Source organism: Pieris brassicae, chromosome 10 (assembly GCF_905147105.1).
Source record: "Pieris brassicae chromosome 10, ilPieBrab1.1, whole genome shotgun sequence".
Taxonomy (NCBI): domain Eukaryota; kingdom Metazoa; phylum Arthropoda; class Insecta; order Lepidoptera; family Pieridae; genus Pieris; species Pieris brassicae.
In genome coordinates this window covers 13906519-13927098 of record NC_059674.1, presented here as the reverse complement: position 1 = coordinate 13927098, position 20580 = coordinate 13906519, and the positions used below count along the sequence as shown (strand labels likewise).

Below are 20580 nucleotides of genomic sequence, written 5' to 3'. Positions count from 1 at the left end.
TGATAAGCTTGTGAAATGGCTTGTATAATAAACAAGGAAAATTGTGATCAAAGCGAAACGTTACCCCAAAATAACACAATGTTAAAATAAAATTGTGCGAAAGACAGAAAATCCAGTACCGCTAGTAAAAAGCGATAAGATACATGATTACGATTGACACCGTCGGTCCACTTACCTAAAGCAACGTAAGGGCTCCGCAAGAAAGAAAATAAAGTTTACTGTGCTATTCAAATTGCCATACTGCTCATTAGTGACAGTTGCAAAACAAACTAATGTCCAATGATATTTTAATCCTATCGTGTATCATAATGAAAGTATTATTTGGATGAAAGGCAGCTTGTCATGTCTCGTGTGGCAATTTTTAATTTTGTAGATACATTATTTCCTCAAATATTTTTTTAAGTTGGGTCATGCGATAATTGGCTTAAATAAAAAGTGTGGCGAAAATAATTAACATCTATTGTGTCTACTTGACAATGAGTAAAGTTTCGCCATGACACTACATACTTTGCCATAACTACGCAAAAGCTTATCAAAACGAATTTATAATGAAATAGGAACATTATTTCAACACATACGTCATTACGCCGAACAAAATAGAGCGCCCTCAAGGGGTAGTTAACAACCCCAAGTAAATCTATTATTTACCTCATTTTACGTATAAAATATATGTTTTATTGCCAGCTTTACTAGTACACATTTTTTTTAACTTACCGCTTTGATGAGCGTCTGTTTCGCTAATAAAACTATCTCCGCCAGAGGACGCTCTCGGTGACTGTCTACTTGCATCCAGGTACGTCGTCTCCGAACCTGAAAATGTGTAGTATTTTTTTAACATAAGAGAATTTACTCATTGTTGAATCTAAAAAAACTAATATTTTTAAACAAAACGATTGCTCTTTTACTTTAATGTATAAGCAACGTAAGCCTCATTGATTAAGAGATTGAGATTAAGGTAACATGTAAAAATGAGTTTTGCAATGTTCTTTGCTCTCTATTATAGATTCTTCTTTGTGATGTTCTACTTTCGAACTCACCACTTTACCCTTTTCTGATACCTCAACACTTGATACGACTTCATCTTTCTCTACTATCTTTAAAGCTGAATCTACAAATACTGATGAACTTTAGTTTTTGTGTCATCAACCTCATGTATATCCTCCAATTCACGTGGTGGAGTGGTCACTAATCCGACAGAAAACTATGTATGAAGTCGATTAAAAAAAATCTCTTTTTAAATTAGTTTCAACTATGTCTTATGGCTTCATTCCCAAAAAATCCAAACCAAAAGAAAAACGAGCAGTAATGTACAAACACAAATTCTGGGCTCACGGAATAGTACTCTTACTTTGGAGAAACTAAAACTCACCTCCTAGTTGTAGCCCGGATTGCTTGTCGCCAGAACTTTCACCAGTTTTCGCTTTATCACGAATTGTAAGATCCACGGGAGATGGCGGTGGAGTCTTTGATAGTTTCGACACAAGGTCTAAAAAGTTAAAGTAAAGTTTAATTATAGAATTAAAATGGGACAATAAGCACAATACACCGTCAAAATAACCTAGAATCCTCTTTAATATAATAAACTCTTTTTCGTCACTTACCATGTGCTACGTGACTTGAATCAATCCTTATCAACGCACCCTGCGCTGATATATCTTCAAGAAGGTTTGAACATCTCCTGTTTAATTCTTTCATATCTCTTATTTCAGTTTCCTCATCAATGGTAGACTCATCCATATCTTGTTCATGAACTTCTATTAGTGCATCTTCAGCAGCGGCTATTTTTACACCTTTTTCTGTTTCTTTACTTGTGACTTTGTCTATAGTAACTTTCGATGATGTTACTTTTTTATCTAATACTATATCAGTCTTAGATTGACTAAATGCCTGCTCAGATGACCACGATATATCCTTACTTTGTTCAGATGCATCTATTGTTTTAGTTTTATCAAACTTATCTTCATACTCACTAAAGAACCTGCTAGTTCCATGTGAGGAACTTGATGTTTGTTGTGCTAATTTAGACGCTGATTTGTCATCTTCTATTTCTTTGCTAACAGTCACCCCGTCTGATGCATCAGACGCCAACGTCTTAGAAATATCCAAGGATGAATGATCTTCTGAAAACGTTTTCTCGTCAATAGAACGAGTTTCTTTAACGCTATCTATTGAAGCTTTCGAGAAATCTTTGGTTAAATCAACAGTTGAGTCTTTAGATAACTCATTTGTTGCAAAATCTCTGGACGTATCTTTGCTATCAATGGATGATTTAGAGTAATCTTTTGTTAATTCTAAAGACTTTTTCGATAAGTCAGGAGTTGCACGGTCATCAAATTGGTCTTCAGTTTTATAATCTTCTTTGTGTTCTAGAGATGTTTTAGAAGAGTCTTTCATTAAGTCAGCACCACTTAATTTTGAAAAATCGGCAGATGTACCTTCTTCTACAACCGACTTTAGTTCTTCATCTGAAGATTTCGTTAATGTAGACACAACAGTGGTTACAGACGATTCTGTTGTCGACTTAGAAACCAAATCAGATCTCATTATACTATCTACAAAATGAGTTCTTTTCACAAATTTTTCCTGAGTTTTGTCTTCTGTTTGGTCTTTGAACTGACTAGAACTTGGGCCATCAGGTTTTCTATACAATTTGTCTTCTTCATATGTTAACGAATCTTCAATACCTCTCCCTTCCTCAAAAAATTCGCTCTATAAAAAAAATCAAATATATATATAAATGTCCGTTTACAAATATATATAACCTAACTCAGGTTATGGGATTTCATATTTGAATAAGAAATCAAATCTATTCTATAATAACGTCGTTTATATTTCATAATCAACTCGACAATCGTCTCACGGCATATACATAAAATATCAGAATAACAAAAATCACTAACGTCATTGCTTAAAAAACGTTATATCGTTAGTCTATGGTATATTATAATTTGACTTATCTGTAGCAGTTTTTGTTTCGCGGAACGTCGCACTAACATTCCGCGGGCGAACAAAAGCTGCGAAAGCGTCATGGAATTGAAAAGTACACTTTCTGAGTTCCATTCGCGTGTCGAATTCTCAATAATTTTGGTAATACTAATATAGTTCTGCTTTTATTAGCCGCGTACAACATTAAAAGATACAAAGGAGAACCATGCGTTACAAAATCACTTTGTTTCTCATTCTAAATTCTACAGGCTTTCTAGCTGAGCAAACGATATAATAATTACATTTTATTACCAATGTTGGTATCATTGTGTAGATATATTGGTATTAAAGCCATTATTAATGGCTCCTGGAGTATGTATAGGACCACCAGCTGATTAGGTATTGTCAATCGGGTGCACCGCGTCTTGAAAATGTTGCCAATTTTTTTTGGTACTTTAGGGCAGTTATGCATGCTCTGGAATTTCTATTGTGGGGGGGGGATGTTGTCACAAGTATGACTCGGCTGAGTATTCGCTTTTTTTGCCGAACGCGGAGCATGTTGTTGCAATGGTAATTTTAAGAGTTTAAACTTGTGCCGGTATTTCTATTGCAGGTTTTCAAATTTGTAAAGGTAAATAAGAACAACCATTTAAGAAACTATTTGGGACGAGGTCAGGTTAGCAGGTCTCCTTTATAAAAGCAAGTTTCAATATAAATCCTTACGTACCTCTTTTTCAGGAAAGTCATCAGCATCATCTAGAGAGTCAGTTTTGACCTTCCTAATATCAAAACTTGTAGCGATAATTTTACCTTCCATATCAGATGTCGGTTCTATGATCTCTAATACCTTTGCTTTATCCATATCTAAAATAAAAGATAAAATTATGTGGATATTTTTATGAAATAATTTATTGCTAATTGCAATATTTTTATTTTTATTTACTATAATATTTATTGATATGAGGCTGATATTGGTTGAAAAACTGATACCATAGGCTTTATGAATTATAAAGAAATATTTCCAAACCTGACTCAGAATCTGTATAAATTTGTTCTTCCACTTCATCTGGGGAGCTTTGTACGGAAAAAGTTCGAGCATGCTTCTTTTTAGGTAAAATAACTATTTCACCACTATCCTTTGATAAAGATTTCATCAATGCTGGCCTTTCTTTTATAATTTTGCCTTCCTCTATTATAATACCTTTATGCAATTTTTCCCGTACTTCAATACCTGTTTTCTCTTTAATTTTATTTTGGTCATCAGTAGAACATTCTTTTGTAGTTTCTATAATTTCTTGTGGAGATGATTCAACTTTGTCAAATACTACCTCTTCAGAAGACAAGTCAACTTCTTCAGAAGCCTGCTTAATAATAATTTCAATATTATCCGCCATTTCCTTCATTGCAGAATCAGATTTTTTAATTTCTCCAATAGATTTTTGTTCAATAAATTTGGTAATTTTCTTTGCTTTTGAGTATTCTTCCTCAGCTTCTACTTCAGATTCTGCTATTCGTTCGAGAGATATAGCAGGGCTAATACAGGAATGTCGCCGTTCATCTTTTTGAGGAACTTTTGCGTCATAACTCCTTTTTTCTGTTTCTGTCACATCTTTGCTTTTAACCTCTTTTTCAATTGTAGGGCTGCGACTTGCAGCTGCTGCTATTGTTCCCTTTTGTAAGATATCATCAATTACTGGTTTGATTTGTTCTTTAGAAATTTCCGGAATATCATCAATAGGTAAATCTTTAGGTATAAACTGTTTTGTTTCTTTTATATCTCCCATAGCTTCCGCAATTTCAAGTTTACTAAGAGTGTCAGTTCTTATCTTAGTTACATCAAATTTAGGTTCGTTGATATTATGTGCTCTCTTTTGCTTAATTTGGTCAAAGTTGTCTGTAAATTTGTTATCCACAACTATGTCACTGTAAGTTTTTGATGTTAATTCTTCGGTATATGTTTTCGATTGTATAGTCTCCGAAACTTTTGTTGAAGTGGTTTGTTTGCCATCAGGATATTGAACAACTTCTGTTGTTGTTGTCTTTTGTACTTCATCACCAGATGGCAATTTTGTAAGTTCTACTGTTGTAGTAGTTGTTATTTGCTCACCAGCTTCACCTATTTTGATATCTACTTCAGTATGAGTAGATTGAGTGCCGGTATCTTTTTCCATTTTAAGGGTTTTTTGTTCGTAGAATTCCGGTTTTCTTAATACTGATACTGTATCAAACATTTGTTCTTGCGAGGTAATGGACTCCGTTACTTTAGTAGACACAGATTCTTCACCAGAAGGATGTTTAGTTATTTCCGTTATAGTAGTCTGAATTATGTCATCTCCTGAAACTGTTTTTATTTTTTTAACTGTAGTTGTAATAGTGATATTTTCTCCTGCTTCGCCAATCTTTGTATCTATTTGCGTATCAATACTTTCATATTTTCTTTCTAATTTTTCGTCCTCTGTTTCTAAAGACTGTAAGTTACTCGTCAAAAATTGTTCTTGTTCCTTTGAAGATTTCAAAACATTCTCTGAAACCTTGGTAGTTATAGTTTCTCGGCCAGATGGATATTTAGTATTTTCTGTTACAGTTACTTTTGTAGTTTTGTCTCCATTTTCTGACATAATGACTTCGGTAACCGTAGTAGTCGTTATTTTTTCGCCTTCTGCTCCAATGTTTATTTCTGTTTGGGTAGAAGTGTCTGTATCTGTTGGAATCAATTTATCTAGGGATTTTTCAGATGTTGCATGGCATTCATCTTTTGAAAGAGTTATAACATCTTCCAACTGTTTACTGATAGTGCATTCATGCAGTTGTCGCTCTTTTGTTAAGAATTGACTAGTAATTATTTTATCCGAACTGGAAAAAGAAAACAAATTTTATAAAACAATTAGTAAATCGAAACTTCGTATAGCGTAGCGCTGCTTTAAACTTTCTGACCTTATTTCTTCTATATGCGGAAGTTTATGTACATAATCTGCAACATGATCTTCAGGAAAAGCTTCTACGTCATCTAAAGAATCACCATGTATTAATTTGGATAGTTTTGGCGTTTCTTCTTTACCTAAAAATTTATTTATTTAATATAATGGACATTAATGCTCTGTATTAATAATGTATGTAATATATTTAACAATGATTGCTGGGGGTGTACAGTAATTTACCTAGTGACTTTTTGCTTTCGATGTCTTTTAAATCCATTTTGTCTTTTATATCAAGGTGTGTACCCTGTGTTCTGATATCATCCTCTGACTCCTCAAAGGTATAATCTCTGGATTCTGTCAGGCTACGAGCGTCAGATGGCCGTTTTTCCTCTAACCGGAGTTCAGTAACTGAACCAGATTCTGCTGATGCTACAGACTGACGCTTAGTGTCTAAAATGTAAAAAAAAACAATTAAACACATTGTCTTAGTTTTTTTTTGTTTAATATTAAGTTCTTACATATGCTATTGACATTTAGTCTATTTACACGTGAATTTGTTTTTCGAAAACCATGATTCATGTAATTTTCCCGTTTCAATTTTTTGTCTTTGCACTCTTGGCACTCTATAAAATGGAAAATATGAAATATCGCGTTATTTACTAGTACGAGTTCCACCGTTGCACCAGTCCTGCAGAAACGGCTAGAACGAGGTGTATCGTGCGGCGGAATCGCAAAAGAAAACTCAGTACGATTTTGGTTCCAACGTTTTCGTTCTGGAAATTTCGAGCTGCAGAACAAGCTCCTTGGACGGGTGGAGACTAAAGTTGATAACGAAGAATTGTAAGCTATTGTGAAAGCAATCGCAAACTACGTCCTAGTTCACTGCGGATGATGAAAAAGCTACGATATTCGAGTGCATGCGGGCGTTCAACAAGGCTGATTAACCTCTCCATTACTTCTCCTGGTTGTTTTCAACGGGAATATGCATCTCACACATCAAAACAAGCGCCGCAGAGAAGGTGCTTGGAAGCCGCAAGAAAAGCAGAATCGTGGCCTTCCAAGGCACCATACAGTTTTACACGTGGCAAAGAGAGCCGGAAACACTTGGAGCGAGATAAAATGCGAGGCTCAAGACCGAACGCGATAGAGACTCACTGTAAAAGCTCTCTAACATCTCGGTTATAAGACGTTAAGGTAAGGGGGAAAAAGCTTGAAAGGTGGTTACCTCATGAATTGAGTAAAGCAAATCGACAAACCGGCGTCGACTGTTGCGTTACATTACTCAACCGGCACAATGCTACAGGAATTTTAAATAGATTCATTACCTGATGAAAAGTACACCTGTACGATAATTGGAAGCGCTAATCCTAATGGTTGAAGCAAGCGAAAATTGACTCCAAAAAAGTTACTTGTGAGCGTTTGGCAGATGTCTGTTATCAGTAACTGCAAAGCTAGCTATTTATTTTAGTTTCAATCGCTCTAGGCCAATGCTATTTCACAACATCGCTAGACCACAGACTGCTACCAAATAGATGAGCAATTGGCATGTCTAGGATATTCACTGTACTCCCCGGACCTTTCTCCAATAGATTACCATTTTTTCCGAAATTTGGATAACTTCTTGTAAGGAAAAAAATTCAAATCTGATGGGGCAGTCGAAACCGCCTTCAAAGATTTTATTGATTCCTGTCCCGTGAATGTTTTTTTGTAAAGTTATCAATAATCAACCTATAATATGGCAAAAGTGCATACATAGAAATAGTACATACCTTGATTAACTTAATATATTCTTTTTTTTTAAGAACTTGTTTTCCTCTCATAAAAAGCCAATTTCAAGGACTTAAATATGTACTTACCAAGATCTGCAATATCTTCCTTAAGTTCCACTTTTGTACTTTCAAAGTCTTTTATAATATCTTTCACAGATTTCGTAGTCTCTGTTCCTATAATTTGTTCGCTTTCTTTATGATCTTCCGCTTCTGAAGATGATTTTTTGTCAGTAACAGCATCTTCTGAACTTATTTTATCTGAAATTCCTTCCGATGATTTTCTATCAGACATTTCAATTTCTCGGCTACTTTCTGAAGAAATTTTATCAGATACTTCATCTTTTTCAAAAGATTTGTCAATTTCTTCAGCTTCAGTGACAATCATTTGAAACTCTTGTTTTAGTTTAATTGGTTCAGTATCAGTCATCAAATCACTTAATTTTGATATTGAAACAGATTCAGTCCTAGAATGTCTTTTAGGGGTCATTTTTTTAAATACAACATCTACTTCTTTTTCTTCGCTAGTGCTTGAACTTTGCTTATCTGAATCTAATGTTTTAGGGTCGATTCTCATGGAGGTAAAACCTACACTTTCCTCAAATTTCTCATCTCCGAATCCACTACCAGAATCTGCAGTTTCTTCGTATTCTGCCCTCTCGTCAAATTCAGATGATGAAACTTTGGCTTTCATATCAGATTGGTCTGATTTTAAAGATTCAGCCTCTGAATGGCGCCGCGAATCAGTGTGTTCAGAGTCCTCTAATGAGTCTGAATAAATACGTTTTGAGAAGAAACATTCTTGAACTGAGTCGTCTTCTGGAACGGTTTCTATGAATTGGCGTGCCTTGGCACTAATAACAGGTGATTCTTTAGGAGGAATCTAAAACAAGCATTAATTTTAGCTTATGTTTACCTTATATATTTACTTGGACCTAAGATAATTTAAAAAATAAATATAATGTGCATAGTAATGCTGTCGGTTACCTTAACAAATTCTTTATGTCCTATCGAAACGACCTGTGTTTGTGAAGTGTATTGAGTTTCATACTGCAAAAATTCTTGCGTTTGCAAGCGAGCCGATTCTATTGTTTCTGAAGTAATTTCTTCTGGTTCCTCAACCTTCTCAAGAGATGGCTTATGAGCAGGGCTCATACCAATTTGATCCTCTAAATCCGAAAATTGTGAGCTTTCGTCTAGTGAATCGCTTCTATGTTTAGAGTACACCTATAAAGTATTAGTTTGTAATTAGTGTCGAATAGATAACTAACGTATTGTTGTTGTATAATGTGATGTCTTGTATGCAGGCAACGAAAAATCCGTTGTAAAAAACACTTGCCGTGTTCACGATTAATATATAATTAGGGTGGTTGATTTTTTTATGTATTTAAGTGTCTGTTATAGACGCTTGTTATAGAGTGCCCAGGCTCAGATTATATTACAAATGATGAAATAAAAGCAGCCATATCATACTGGCTCCACCTCTTGCAAAATTGTTCAATATGATATTAGAAATAACCCATACCCCATCACAATGGTCAGAATCTAATATTATCTTGCTTTACAAAAAGGAGACCCTAAAGATATAGGCAATTACCGGGAGAATTGGAGCATGCTAAACATTAAAAAGGTAGACAAGATAAGACACATAAAAATAAGATCAGAGACCAAAGCAATTGATGCTCTAAGCCACGCCAAAAAACTAAAGTGGAAGTGGGCGGGTCATGTAGCACGCCTTATAGATCACAGGTGGACGAAAGTAATAACTACATGGAGAGGCCCACCAAGCAAACGGTACAGAGGCAGACCTAACGCTCGATGGGATGATGACATAAAAAAAAATCGCGGGTCCTCAATGGATGCAAATACCTCGAGATAGAGAAAGATAGCAAGCCTTGGAGGAGGCCTTTACCGGAGAGGGTTCCTGATACATACTAACTGTTACAAATATTTACTAACAAATAGGATAACCAGATATTAGTGGATCGGGAAATAATTTAAGGCTTAAAATGAATAAAGAAACAAGTGTGGTTGTGTCTTAGCGCTAGATTTGAGTTAGTTGTGTAAAAACCATAAGTAATCTACTGTGAATCAACCACGTGATCGTTTAAGATAAGTTACCTTAGACTCAGTCTGTGAAATGAAGCTAACGTCTTTTTCAGTACTTTGCTGTAAATCAGCCGATGAATCCAGTTTTTCAACAGCAGATGCTTTGTGATCTTCTAGTCCTTCGGAATCTCCCGAGTCTGTTTTAGTCTTGCTTATTTCAGATTTAAAACTTGTAACGGATTGCTGAGTTTCAGCCTAGACCAATAAAGTAAAATTAATTTTTATACCTAAAATATTATTGATTAATAAATCAAAAAAAAAAATACGAAAATACCTTCTTTTTGCTTTCATCTACTGATACATCTTTTTCTTCAAATGTTTCTGTGATTTCTTCTTCACTAACTTTACTTCTTAACTCATCAGTAAGTTGCTTTTCAATTTTTCCTTTAATAGAAATAAGTGGCTTATCATCCGAAACATCATTATCGTCCTTTCTGTCATGATCACCCTTATCTAGTTTATCTTTCAAGCCTGTCTTTTTATCAAATATTTGTTTACTCATGTCAACTTTTTTTAATTTCTCTTTTTCGGCCTTAATAGTTGTTTGAGATTCTGTCTCTGTTTCAGAATCAGTGGATTTTTTTAGAAATTCACTGTCCTCTTCTGATGATACTTGTACTATTGTTGAATCAGTTCTTGTTGATTTTGTAAAGGTTTTAGATTTATCTTCTATAATTACTTTGGAGTCAAACCTTTGTATGGTTTCTTTGACTGATTTTACGGTGTCAACTTCTTTTAAAGAGAGTTCAGTTTTTTGAGTCTCTTGTTTTTCCGTTTCTAATTGTTTTGCTTGCTCTCGAACAAACTCATGTGTGTATTCAATATTTTGATCATGCTCCATTGTATGTTTTTTGAGAGCTTCTTTTGTTAATTTTACTGTTTGAGTAACATCAACTTGTGGTTCTTTCATTATTTTCGTCTCGAATACACTTATTTTATCCTTTAATGTGGCTTCAGCTACATCCTTCTCCACTACAAGCTCAGGTGATTTTTCGCCATCATCTAATTTTTCTTCCACTCTAGCTCTATCTATTTCTTTTTGGGAAATTATTTCTTTCGTTACAGTTTCTTTGGTTTCTGACGTCTTTGTTTCAGTGGTTTCAGTAGTTAAGGATTTTTTAGGAGTTATAGTGATATTGGAGAAATCTCCCGATGGAAATCGCATCGATTCATTGCGCATGTGCCTTTGTAAATGTTTTGGCGTTGGTTTTGACGGTGATGATGGATCAAACTTTTTGAACTGCTCTGTTTTAAATTCTTTGACTTCTTCTTTCTTTTCAGTTATGATTTCTTTGTCAGTTTCAGTTTCTTGATGTTGTTGCTCATCAGTAGTTTCTGGCGAAGTTTTTGAACGAGTTCTTTCTAATTTAGGTTCCTTATCTTTTACCTGTTAAAGATAATGTTAGAATAACTTTAGCAGAACGACATATAGAGCGTCAACAAGAAAATGTTACCTACCTGTTGTTCTATGTCATGGAATTTTTTTATATCTGGTTTTATTTGTGTTTTAATTTCAATTATCTCCTCGCGAATTTCTTTCTTTTGCTTAGATGCTGGTACTTTACTAGAACTTAATTTTTTTGTTATTTGCTGTTTTCTCTCAGCGACACTACGTTTAACATCTGTAAGTTTTTACAATAGCACACGATTTATGTTTATGCATTAAGTTACTTACAAAAATATACTATTAATATATACAAATTGAATTTTTACTAAAAGAAACATAAAAAAATTATTTTAATACTTTCCAAAATCAATCTTAATAATTAAACTTCAACTTAAAAAAATAATAGGAAAAAAACTTACACAAAGTTTGAACTGAACCTCTTTCCTTAAATTGGAAAGAGTAATTAGTAACGGAGATTTGAATACCTTCATCTTCACTTTCTTCACTTGGTGTAGGTGTTCTTTCAACTTCACTCTTATCCACGAATGATTTTTCTTCCGGTGAATATTTCGCTTCGTCTTGATCCATGTCCTCTGTATGTGTACGCTCAGATATTTGACTGTCATCCATGATGTCTTTTAGTTTGTTGTCCTCTTCAGCTTTATCAAAATGGGATAAGCAATTAAGCGCCATAATGGTTTAATAATTACTATGATGGCAGTTGACACTGTATTATACAGTAAATAATTTAAAACGCAAATGTTACTCACTCTATGGATAACTTAAATTTATTTATTTTTCATAAGAATGGAAACCATACTAAAATATAAAAAATTGCCTTTAGTTTATTTACACAATATAAATTTAAGAATGACACGAAAATTTACTCCCAATTTTTTCTATCCGTGAATACAGGAAATAATAACATTTAACTAATAAGTCAATACAAAAAAATACATACTATTTATAAACATTATTATCTAGCTAACAACACCTGCTGCAAACTACTCGAAAAGTCGAGTTACGTAATATTTTTTTATAATAATCAAAATCAATCTCACAGTAGTAAGTTTGATTAATGGTTGTGAATGACAACTCAATGCATTTTTCTATGGCGCAATTAAGACGAAAATTTGAGGACCATTATTAAGAAACAGATGTAAAGTTCAAGACAAAGGCGAAGAAACGTTGTAGCGATATTAGTCCTTTCAATAGATACCTATAATTTCCTTTCAATATATATCAATATTTGTTCAACGTTTAACATTTTTATTTCAGCATAATTTTTTATTTTTATCATAGTATATTTTTAGTTTAATTTTTTGTGTTGCAAGTAATTCTGTTTTTGTTTTATTTATGCACTTCTTGTTATTATCTTTATTTTTTTTCCTCAGAATGTTTTTTGAGTTGCCTGGCAGAAATCACTTATTAGCAATAAGTCCGCCTATCGCCTAATAACTTCTGAAACCTGTTTTTTTAATATGTATGTTTGAGGTGTAAATAAATAAATATTTTTCTGTAAGGGCAATATCTATTATATTTGCAGAATATTCGAAATAGTACAGCTATAACTGAAATACCTCTATATGCCTCTATTTCTTCTGACTCCTGTCTCTCTTGGTAAATATTACGTTGAATTCTTCGCTCGTTAATTCCTTCTGACTGTGATGCAATTATGTCGTCTCTGCCTATACGGCATAGAGCCAATTCTAATGAATTATCTGTAAATAAAATTATTAGACATATATTTTGTAATATGGTTTTTATCTAGTGTACTAAAAATTTCATTTTTAGGGTCATTAAACCCAAACTTTTGTTTTAAATTGAAGAAAACATTTCCATCGCAGAAGTTATAAAAGTTTGAACTATTCTATTTGTATCTATCTATAGAGTAAAATTTTATTAAAATATGACTTAATTGGTATTAATTAGTATTAATATAGAAGAGAATTATACCATAATCAATATTTTGCCAAATTTCCATATATGTAAAATTTTAAATTTATTATAAACATAAATCTCATCTACAATTTGTAACCTTCATTGATTGCCATAACTATGACGGCAAATAATCTAAAGTATGAGAAATTTTGTATTACCTAGGGCTTTAGTCCCAGATTGAGTCTTCCACAATTTGAGCATAAGTTGCGCCTGCTCAGATGTAGTGATACGTTTTGCCTGTATCTGATTAACAGTGGCAACGCTTACACCCAATTCATACGCAAGTGCCACCCAATCTTTACCCAGAAGGTTACAGATGTCTTCTAATCTGTAATTTAATATAAACACAATGTTTAATCAAAACTTTAACTCATATAAACTGACAGCTTACAGCCAAAGCCAAATAAAAATATGAATTAGCACCCAGTATATTGTATTCAAGTACATATTATTTATACACACTGTTCGTATGGTTAATACCCTTAATCATAAAGGTACTTTTTCCTACTGAATTAATGTTCAAAATGGCAGGAGGTCAGTAAAGGTGAAAAAGGATCTTTAGAGGTTGCTAATTTTATTTTAGTTACTGATATTTTAATAAAACCTAAAAAATATCAGTTATAAAATCTTTATCTATCTGAAGTAATAATAATAATTTATAATTGAACAAACTATACTAGTTTTTTTTGTATTTTTAGAAAATACCTTGGATCACTAAGCCGTTGTCGCCATATCCTCTCCTGTTCCTCAGTACGACGAGGCAAATTGTCAGATTGAACTGGAGATATCCGCTCGGCTGATATATCATCAGGAGCCATTATGTTTAATACTGCGATCTGTAAACAAAATTAATTATTTATAAAAAAAAATATTCACACAAATGGAACACAAATTGGTCACAAATTCTCCGTCCACCGAAGCGTCGACATTAATTACAGTAATATTTTAATACTGTAAACAAGAAACTTCCAGACTGAATCGGAATAAATCGTGACATAATCATTACGTAAATAACAAATTATGGAATATTTTTAATAAATAAGTTTTGCTATGAAAACGCAGTTCTGTAAATATAAATGTTTTTTTTTCCGGTGAAACATTTATATACGGGAATGCTAGCATTATTAAGAAATGTTATGATCGAGTAAATTGACCGTTGATTTTTATTATTGCTTTGGATAATCATTGAGATTTCTTCTATGATTTTTAAAAAACAATTTTATTTTATTCATTTTTTTATCATTCAACTGTTTCATACTTTGGAATCCTTACTTAATTAATAAGTATACCTTATGTAAGTTAATACATTTTTTTTACTCAGTGGTTGCCTGGAAGAGATCGCTCGAAAGCGATAAGGCCGCCAGTTGCCCTCCTTTTCATTTAATTATGTTAAATTTTTATATTGTTATTTAACGAAGTGTTAATAAATAAATATATGGGGAATGCAGGATAGTACAGCACTGATTGAGGATTCAGTGGTTGTGGTGATGGTGGGTTGGACGTTGGGTTTGGTAGAATGCAATATAAAGAGAGATCGGTACTCTGAACCCGCTGCTCGTTATAATTTAAGGTAGTGCTAATGACGATGTTAATATAGATGGAGTGACGATATTTCTCCGATATACATATATATATAAATAATAACGTCTTCATTATATTTTTTCTAGGATTATCAACGTTATTCAAACTGATATTTAATAAAGTTGGTAAAATATTATGTGGATAAAAAAATTACCGGTGTCGGCGAAGGTTCTCCTTTAGGCACCTTCGGGTCCCTCATGAACTGGCATCGGCAAATAGGCTCTAAGTCTTGGGTCTTGATCATAACTGGGAAAGCCACTCTGTTCTCTCGGAACGCTCTGAACGGTATTGAGAGCTGCTCGCCAGATTTTGCTACTGGTACCAGGTTTCCACCAAATTCTAGGTATATAGATTTGCCTTCGTGAACCTAGAATTAAATGGGAATTATCCAAAATTAATTATACATTAATAACCTTAGGTATTTTGATAGGCCAATTTTAACTAAATCGTAATCGTATTTTGCGACCTCACGAAGATGTGCATATTTTTAAGTACACCTTCTATAAGATGCGTTACTGCAGTGCGTAATATAATCCGTACAAAGACATTTTAATTAAGAAAAACACTTTTTGAACGGATTAAAGCTATGTAAAATATCTCGACTATTTATTTATTCTATCGAATGACAAAATATCTGCATTTCTAACACATTTAAATTCAATACACAACAACATCAAATTTAGTGTTGAACAAGTAAACAACAACGCTTTTTGTATATTTTATTTATTTTTATTTTATTACACGCAAAGCACACTAGGTCACACAATACACAGAAAGGCAACCCACACAGATAGGTACCTCAATGGTGAATCCCACCACCACCCATCACAACTGCTTTCTGTCGGTAAATGTTTGTTCCAGAGAGTCCAACGTCTTTGTGATGCTGCCCACCTTGAGAAGGAACTACAGCATGTAATACAGGTGCTACACCGAAACAAGCTGCGCATCCCCCGGCTGCATCACAGAAACAAAAACAAGACACAAACAGTTCCCCGTCAACCAGCCTAACTGCCATATGTAAAGGGAGTTACAGATAGAATTAGCCGGATCCTAAAACGAGCTTCTATTAATACAATTTTCAAGCCGCACAAGAAGATTCAGCAATTTCTAAGACCAATCAAAAGTAACACCCCGTTGCAAGATGCAGGTATATACAAACTGGATTGCGACTGTGGCCTGTCTTACATAGGGCAAACTAAACGCAATATGTCCAGCAAACTCAAAGAGCAAATTGCAGACATAAAACATACACGACACACAAAATCAGCAGTCTGTGAACACACACTAGATAGGCCTAATCATTACATACGCTTTGACCAACCGAAAGTACTTGCGAAAGAAAAAAGATTCTTCCCAAGATTGGTCCGCGAAGCCATTGAAATAAATAACACCCCAATTTCAATAGAGAAGACGACCTAAAATTATCAAACACCTGGGATCCAATAATATCCAAATTAAAACGCGAAGACAAACAATCCGCGATAACAGAGGACACCGTGAGCCATTTTTGCAAAAACTCGTCATCTTTTCGTCGATACCAACTTCGGGGCAATAAATACAGATAAAAAAAACTTTCTCTGCAGCTGTGATACTTTTGACATTTAACACCTTTCGTCTTCAGTCACCGTGACCACGCACAATGAAAAGTACACGATAGGTCGGAAATTTTTAAAAATTTAGAATTATGTAAATAACTATAAGTTTTAAAAATAATACATAGCTTCAATCCGTTCAAAAAGTGTTTTTCTTAATGTGTAAAAGCTATTTTAACAAAAAACAATACTACATTTTAATTACTTCGAAATTTATTTTATCTATTGTTTTATATAATTTCATCGGCAATATAAGCCAATGCAGAAAGTATCCAAATAAAACTATGTTCAGTATTTTGTTGTCAAAGAGATTTTTTTTCTATGTATACAGAAATATTCATATGAAATATATGTATGCGATAATCCCATTTTTATCTCTTTACTATATTTGAGTACATCATATAAAAAACGTACTTTTTTTTAATTTTTTTACCTCTACATCCCGACTCTTAGCGACTTGGATGAACCGTTCAATCCTTTCCAATGCCTTGTCCTCTTTGTCATCTGTCACGCAGAACAATCGTAGTTGAGCCTGTGTTTCATCCGTGCGTTTCGCATACACTACGAAACGGGCCATAAATGGTACGTGAATTGCCTCCCTGGGAAGACAAAAATTACAATTCAATTTCAAGTTTATATATATTGAAAGCAAAAATAATTTAGTAGTACATTTAGAATAAGAACGTAATTTATAATATATATTGCCAATACATAAGAAAGCAAGGAATTGCTATAGATTGTATGGACAGAAATATACTCGTAGATAAAGTTCTTATACTATATCACAATCGCATAGGTCTGGTAAAGTATAAAAAGCAGCGATTTCATTGAAAAAAATGGAATATTATGGGCTCAAAAACCGCCTGACTAAGCTTTACTTAATTAAGTCTAAAATGATTACAACTTTACCGGTATAATTCCGTAGCCATTTTAGTAGCATCCTCAACATGTCTGCAATCAATTAGCCAGTATCTAGCCGATACTGTGGTTGTGAATGAGACGCAATCATTCACGAATGTCAGCGGTGTGTTCTCGGTAACATCCTCCCAATGAGCGCGGTTCGTTCCTCCTATATATAAACGTATCATGATAATGCAATAAAATTCTTAATATGCGCAAAAATACAATTACATTCCAAAAAGCATTAATTTACTCTAAAAAGTCGAAAAGTATCAGTAATGTCTACTTTATTGGATTAATACGACTTATATTTTGTGATAGTTATAGAAAATATACTTGTCACAACTATTAAAATTAAGGCCTTAACCAGCGGTCAAAACGCCTTTGTTTCAATCATAAGTGCCAATTTACACATGCATTAACTACATCAAGTATTTTAATGTACAATACAACAATTTATGTAATATTGTCGAGTGTTCGTAAATTGTGACTTTTGTACTTTATAATCTTTCTCGTAACAAAATATGATAGGTAAGAAATTAGGTTGAAAGGTTAACAAATTAAAAAAAAGTTCCAAAACGGCCCGTAGCAAACACACATCAAGCAAGGACAAACCACAGAAAAAAACATACCGTTTTCAGTCTTTCTCATGAAAAGTGAATTAGATGTGACACACTCGTATGTTAAAACCTGTTAAGCATCGTGCTGCATTTTCAAAATAATAAATGATTCAATTTGAACAATAAATTTGGCAGTTTTTCGAAAAACAGATCTCTCGAAGTACACTGTAAAACAAAAAGTAAAATCCAATCGGCGTGCGTCATTTGGTCGTGAATAAAATGACAAAAAAAATAGAAATGATGAAAGAAAGAACAGAACTGATAGGCCGTTTTGGAAAAGAATTTGACCACTTTAAGCAAATTAATATAATCGGGAACACTGACAGAGATGTAATGAAGATGATAGTGATTTTACGAAGAGTAACTCGAATCCCCTGAACAAAACTAAGGTGTACTTAAGTTACAGTGTGCCAAAGAAATTTCCACTGAAACCGTTCCTAAATCGAAAATACGTGAATCGAAGTGCTCGATCAAAACATTGTTTATGGTACAGAGTGACTGTGAGTTTAAAAAGCCAGAACTTCAGCCCGTGCAAAGAATGTAACAAAAGCAAACATGGAAAAAAGCATTCAAGAGTGATAGAGGAAAATATTTGACAGTTATACTCGATAGAGTACAACTATCAATAGGTGAGAATAAATCAAAAGGTTAAATTAAAAATAAATGTGAAACTGATTGATTTGGATTTGTATCTGTATAGGTCTAGTTTTTACCTTCGAGAGATCTTTTGCGAAATACCCCTGTTGGTGCGCGCCGAAAAGGTGGCAGCGTATTAATTTACGCCACACACGGTGAGCGTGCAACACACACAAACACACGAGAACAAAGACAATGTAGACACGCACAAAACGCACACATAGGGTTGCCCCTTAGCTGCTTTGTGTATTTGCTATAAGCGCAATTATGAATCCCTAGCCCTTATCAGTGTTTCAGAGTATAATTTTTGGTCAAATCTAAACTATTCGTATAACATGCTGATCCCATCGCCTCGATAAATGGGATATTACTAATTTGGATTTGAGAGTCTCTACACTATCGTTAATTTTCATACTTTAAAAATAATCGAACTATATATTCGTACGATCTATCGGCTACCAATATTTCGAATTTACTAACAACGGATCAAAGGAGATTATCTACATTACCTTAGCGGTGTTGTAATGGAATATTGTTTCTAGCAAATGCGAGCCCTTACCTTACGCAAAGCCTAAATTGTCAATTTAGCATAAACAAGCCATACTCCATTGCAACACTTCAAAATACTGTATTAGTTAACGAAAGTTAAATCTAATTATCAAAAGCGGTTTTCTTAAATTAATTAATTCGAAAAATATCTAAAGTTCACATACGCGTTATCCAGAGTACTCGTAAAGGGTAGTTTATTAGAACGTGGTCTTTTCTATTGAAAATTAATGTAAAACACGCTTTTTAATAATTATACTTAAAACTTCTGGGAATGGTTAAAAAAATGGAAAATGTACCTGATATGGAGCAAAGAAGCCTCAATGTTGGCGCTGATGATGTACTGTATTGATTGGTCATGCCCTGTGTATGCGGCCTTGGAGCTGGCATACTAAGAGTTATAGCTTTGTGGAACTTTCTGCGGCGAGGCTCTACTGTTACTACTGGAGAAACCGCTACGCCTCGTCCCAAAAGCTTTGCGGTAAGTTCGGAATCAATTATCTGAGCCTGTAATTGCGATTGAAAATCCCTTACATTGTGAAATTCATAAAATAAATATAATGTAGAAGTGACAAATGCAAACTATTTTTTTTTAATTTAGTATTCTGAATCTATTTTGGACATAAAGATTACAAGAACTTAGAATAGGCCAAATTTATCGATGAATAAGTATAGTGTGAATCACTAAAGACCAAACAATGCATGCAGTGCTAAAAGAAATTTTCACTTACCTTAACTGCAAATAATATTAATTGTTTTATTAATAGTGTTGAATGGGTGAGGGTGCATGATAAAGCATATGAAAATATGAAATCACAGCTAAAGCAAAGAAAAACATTTTCTCACACATGCTCAGTTGCATATGTTAAAGCGCTAAAAATGCAAAGAAACATTTACATGCAAATCTCATTTGGTCTTTAGGGAATACACAAACAGTTTTATTAAGCACATTACCCAATAAATTTAGCATAAACCTTAAAAATACATACATTTATTGAATACAATCAATTGACAAACAATTCTTCTTGAGTTTACAATATCAATGTGATTCAGTCAATTCTTATTTTAAATTTTAAAATTACATGCTTAGCCTAAAGACCAAAAAACAAATCATTCACGTCAAACGATGTGTGAGAAAAATCTAGAAAACCGACAGTGATTTCATATATATCATCGCTTCAATTAAAAGATTTTTACATTTTATTACGTTTATTCGTTTCTACATTCTTTACTAAATTTATTGGGTACATGAGTTTATCATATTTATTTTATAGACAAATTACAATTGAAAGTAATTTTAAACCTATTCCAATGGACGTTAGAAGAATAGTTTTAGGCGAAGTTCACCGAATTTTTAAGTGAATTACTCATTATTGCTTGAATTTTTTAGTAGGTACATATGTAACTATAATTTGTCTACATTATATTTAAAATAAATATCCGATATGTTCTATACTTATTCTTAAATCAAATAATACTGAGATTTTGGTTCTCTTAACCATTATATCAAGTCTACGTACACACAAGTTCGCGAGTGTAAAAATCACTACGTGCCAATCATTCCGTGATAAATATGAATTATATCAATACATTATATCCATACAAAAATTTCATAAAACCAATATTACACAAATTTGAAATAAATCTGTAAAGTATTTT

At 33.4% G+C, this 20580-nt stretch overlaps 1 protein-coding gene across 1 annotated transcript in view; it reads right to left on the bottom strand.

The window, feature by feature from the left end:
• The window catches only part of LOC123714802 (ankyrin-2-like), a 64146-nt gene that overhangs the window by 12737 nt on the left and 30829 nt on the right, over window positions 1-20580 (bottom strand). The window contains exons 27-46 of the mRNA XM_045669331.1: window positions 19221-19428; window positions 17129-17288; window positions 16653-16818; window positions 14782-14994; window positions 13752-13882; window positions 13205-13374; window positions 12686-12826; window positions 11591-11764; window positions 11177-11340; window positions 9993-11105; window positions 9731-9913; window positions 8597-8836; window positions 7700-8492; window positions 6084-6293; window positions 5860-5983; window positions 3953-5778; window positions 3653-3789; window positions 1602-2709; window positions 1370-1486; window positions 715-810 (exon numbers count right to left, since the gene is read on the bottom strand). Of these exons, the coding sequence (XP_045525287.1) occupies window positions 715-810; window positions 1370-1486; window positions 1602-2709; window positions 3653-3789; window positions 3953-5778; window positions 5860-5983; window positions 6084-6293; window positions 7700-8492; window positions 8597-8836; window positions 9731-9913; window positions 9993-11105; window positions 11177-11340; window positions 11591-11764; window positions 12686-12826; window positions 13205-13374; window positions 13752-13882; window positions 14782-14994; window positions 16653-16818; window positions 17129-17288; window positions 19221-19428 (7474 nt within the window). The remainder of the gene's footprint in view (window positions 1-714; window positions 811-1369; window positions 1487-1601; window positions 2710-3652; window positions 3790-3952; window positions 5779-5859; window positions 5984-6083; window positions 6294-7699; window positions 8493-8596; window positions 8837-9730; window positions 9914-9992; window positions 11106-11176; window positions 11341-11590; window positions 11765-12685; window positions 12827-13204; window positions 13375-13751; window positions 13883-14781; window positions 14995-16652; window positions 16819-17128; window positions 17289-19220; window positions 19429-20580) is intronic.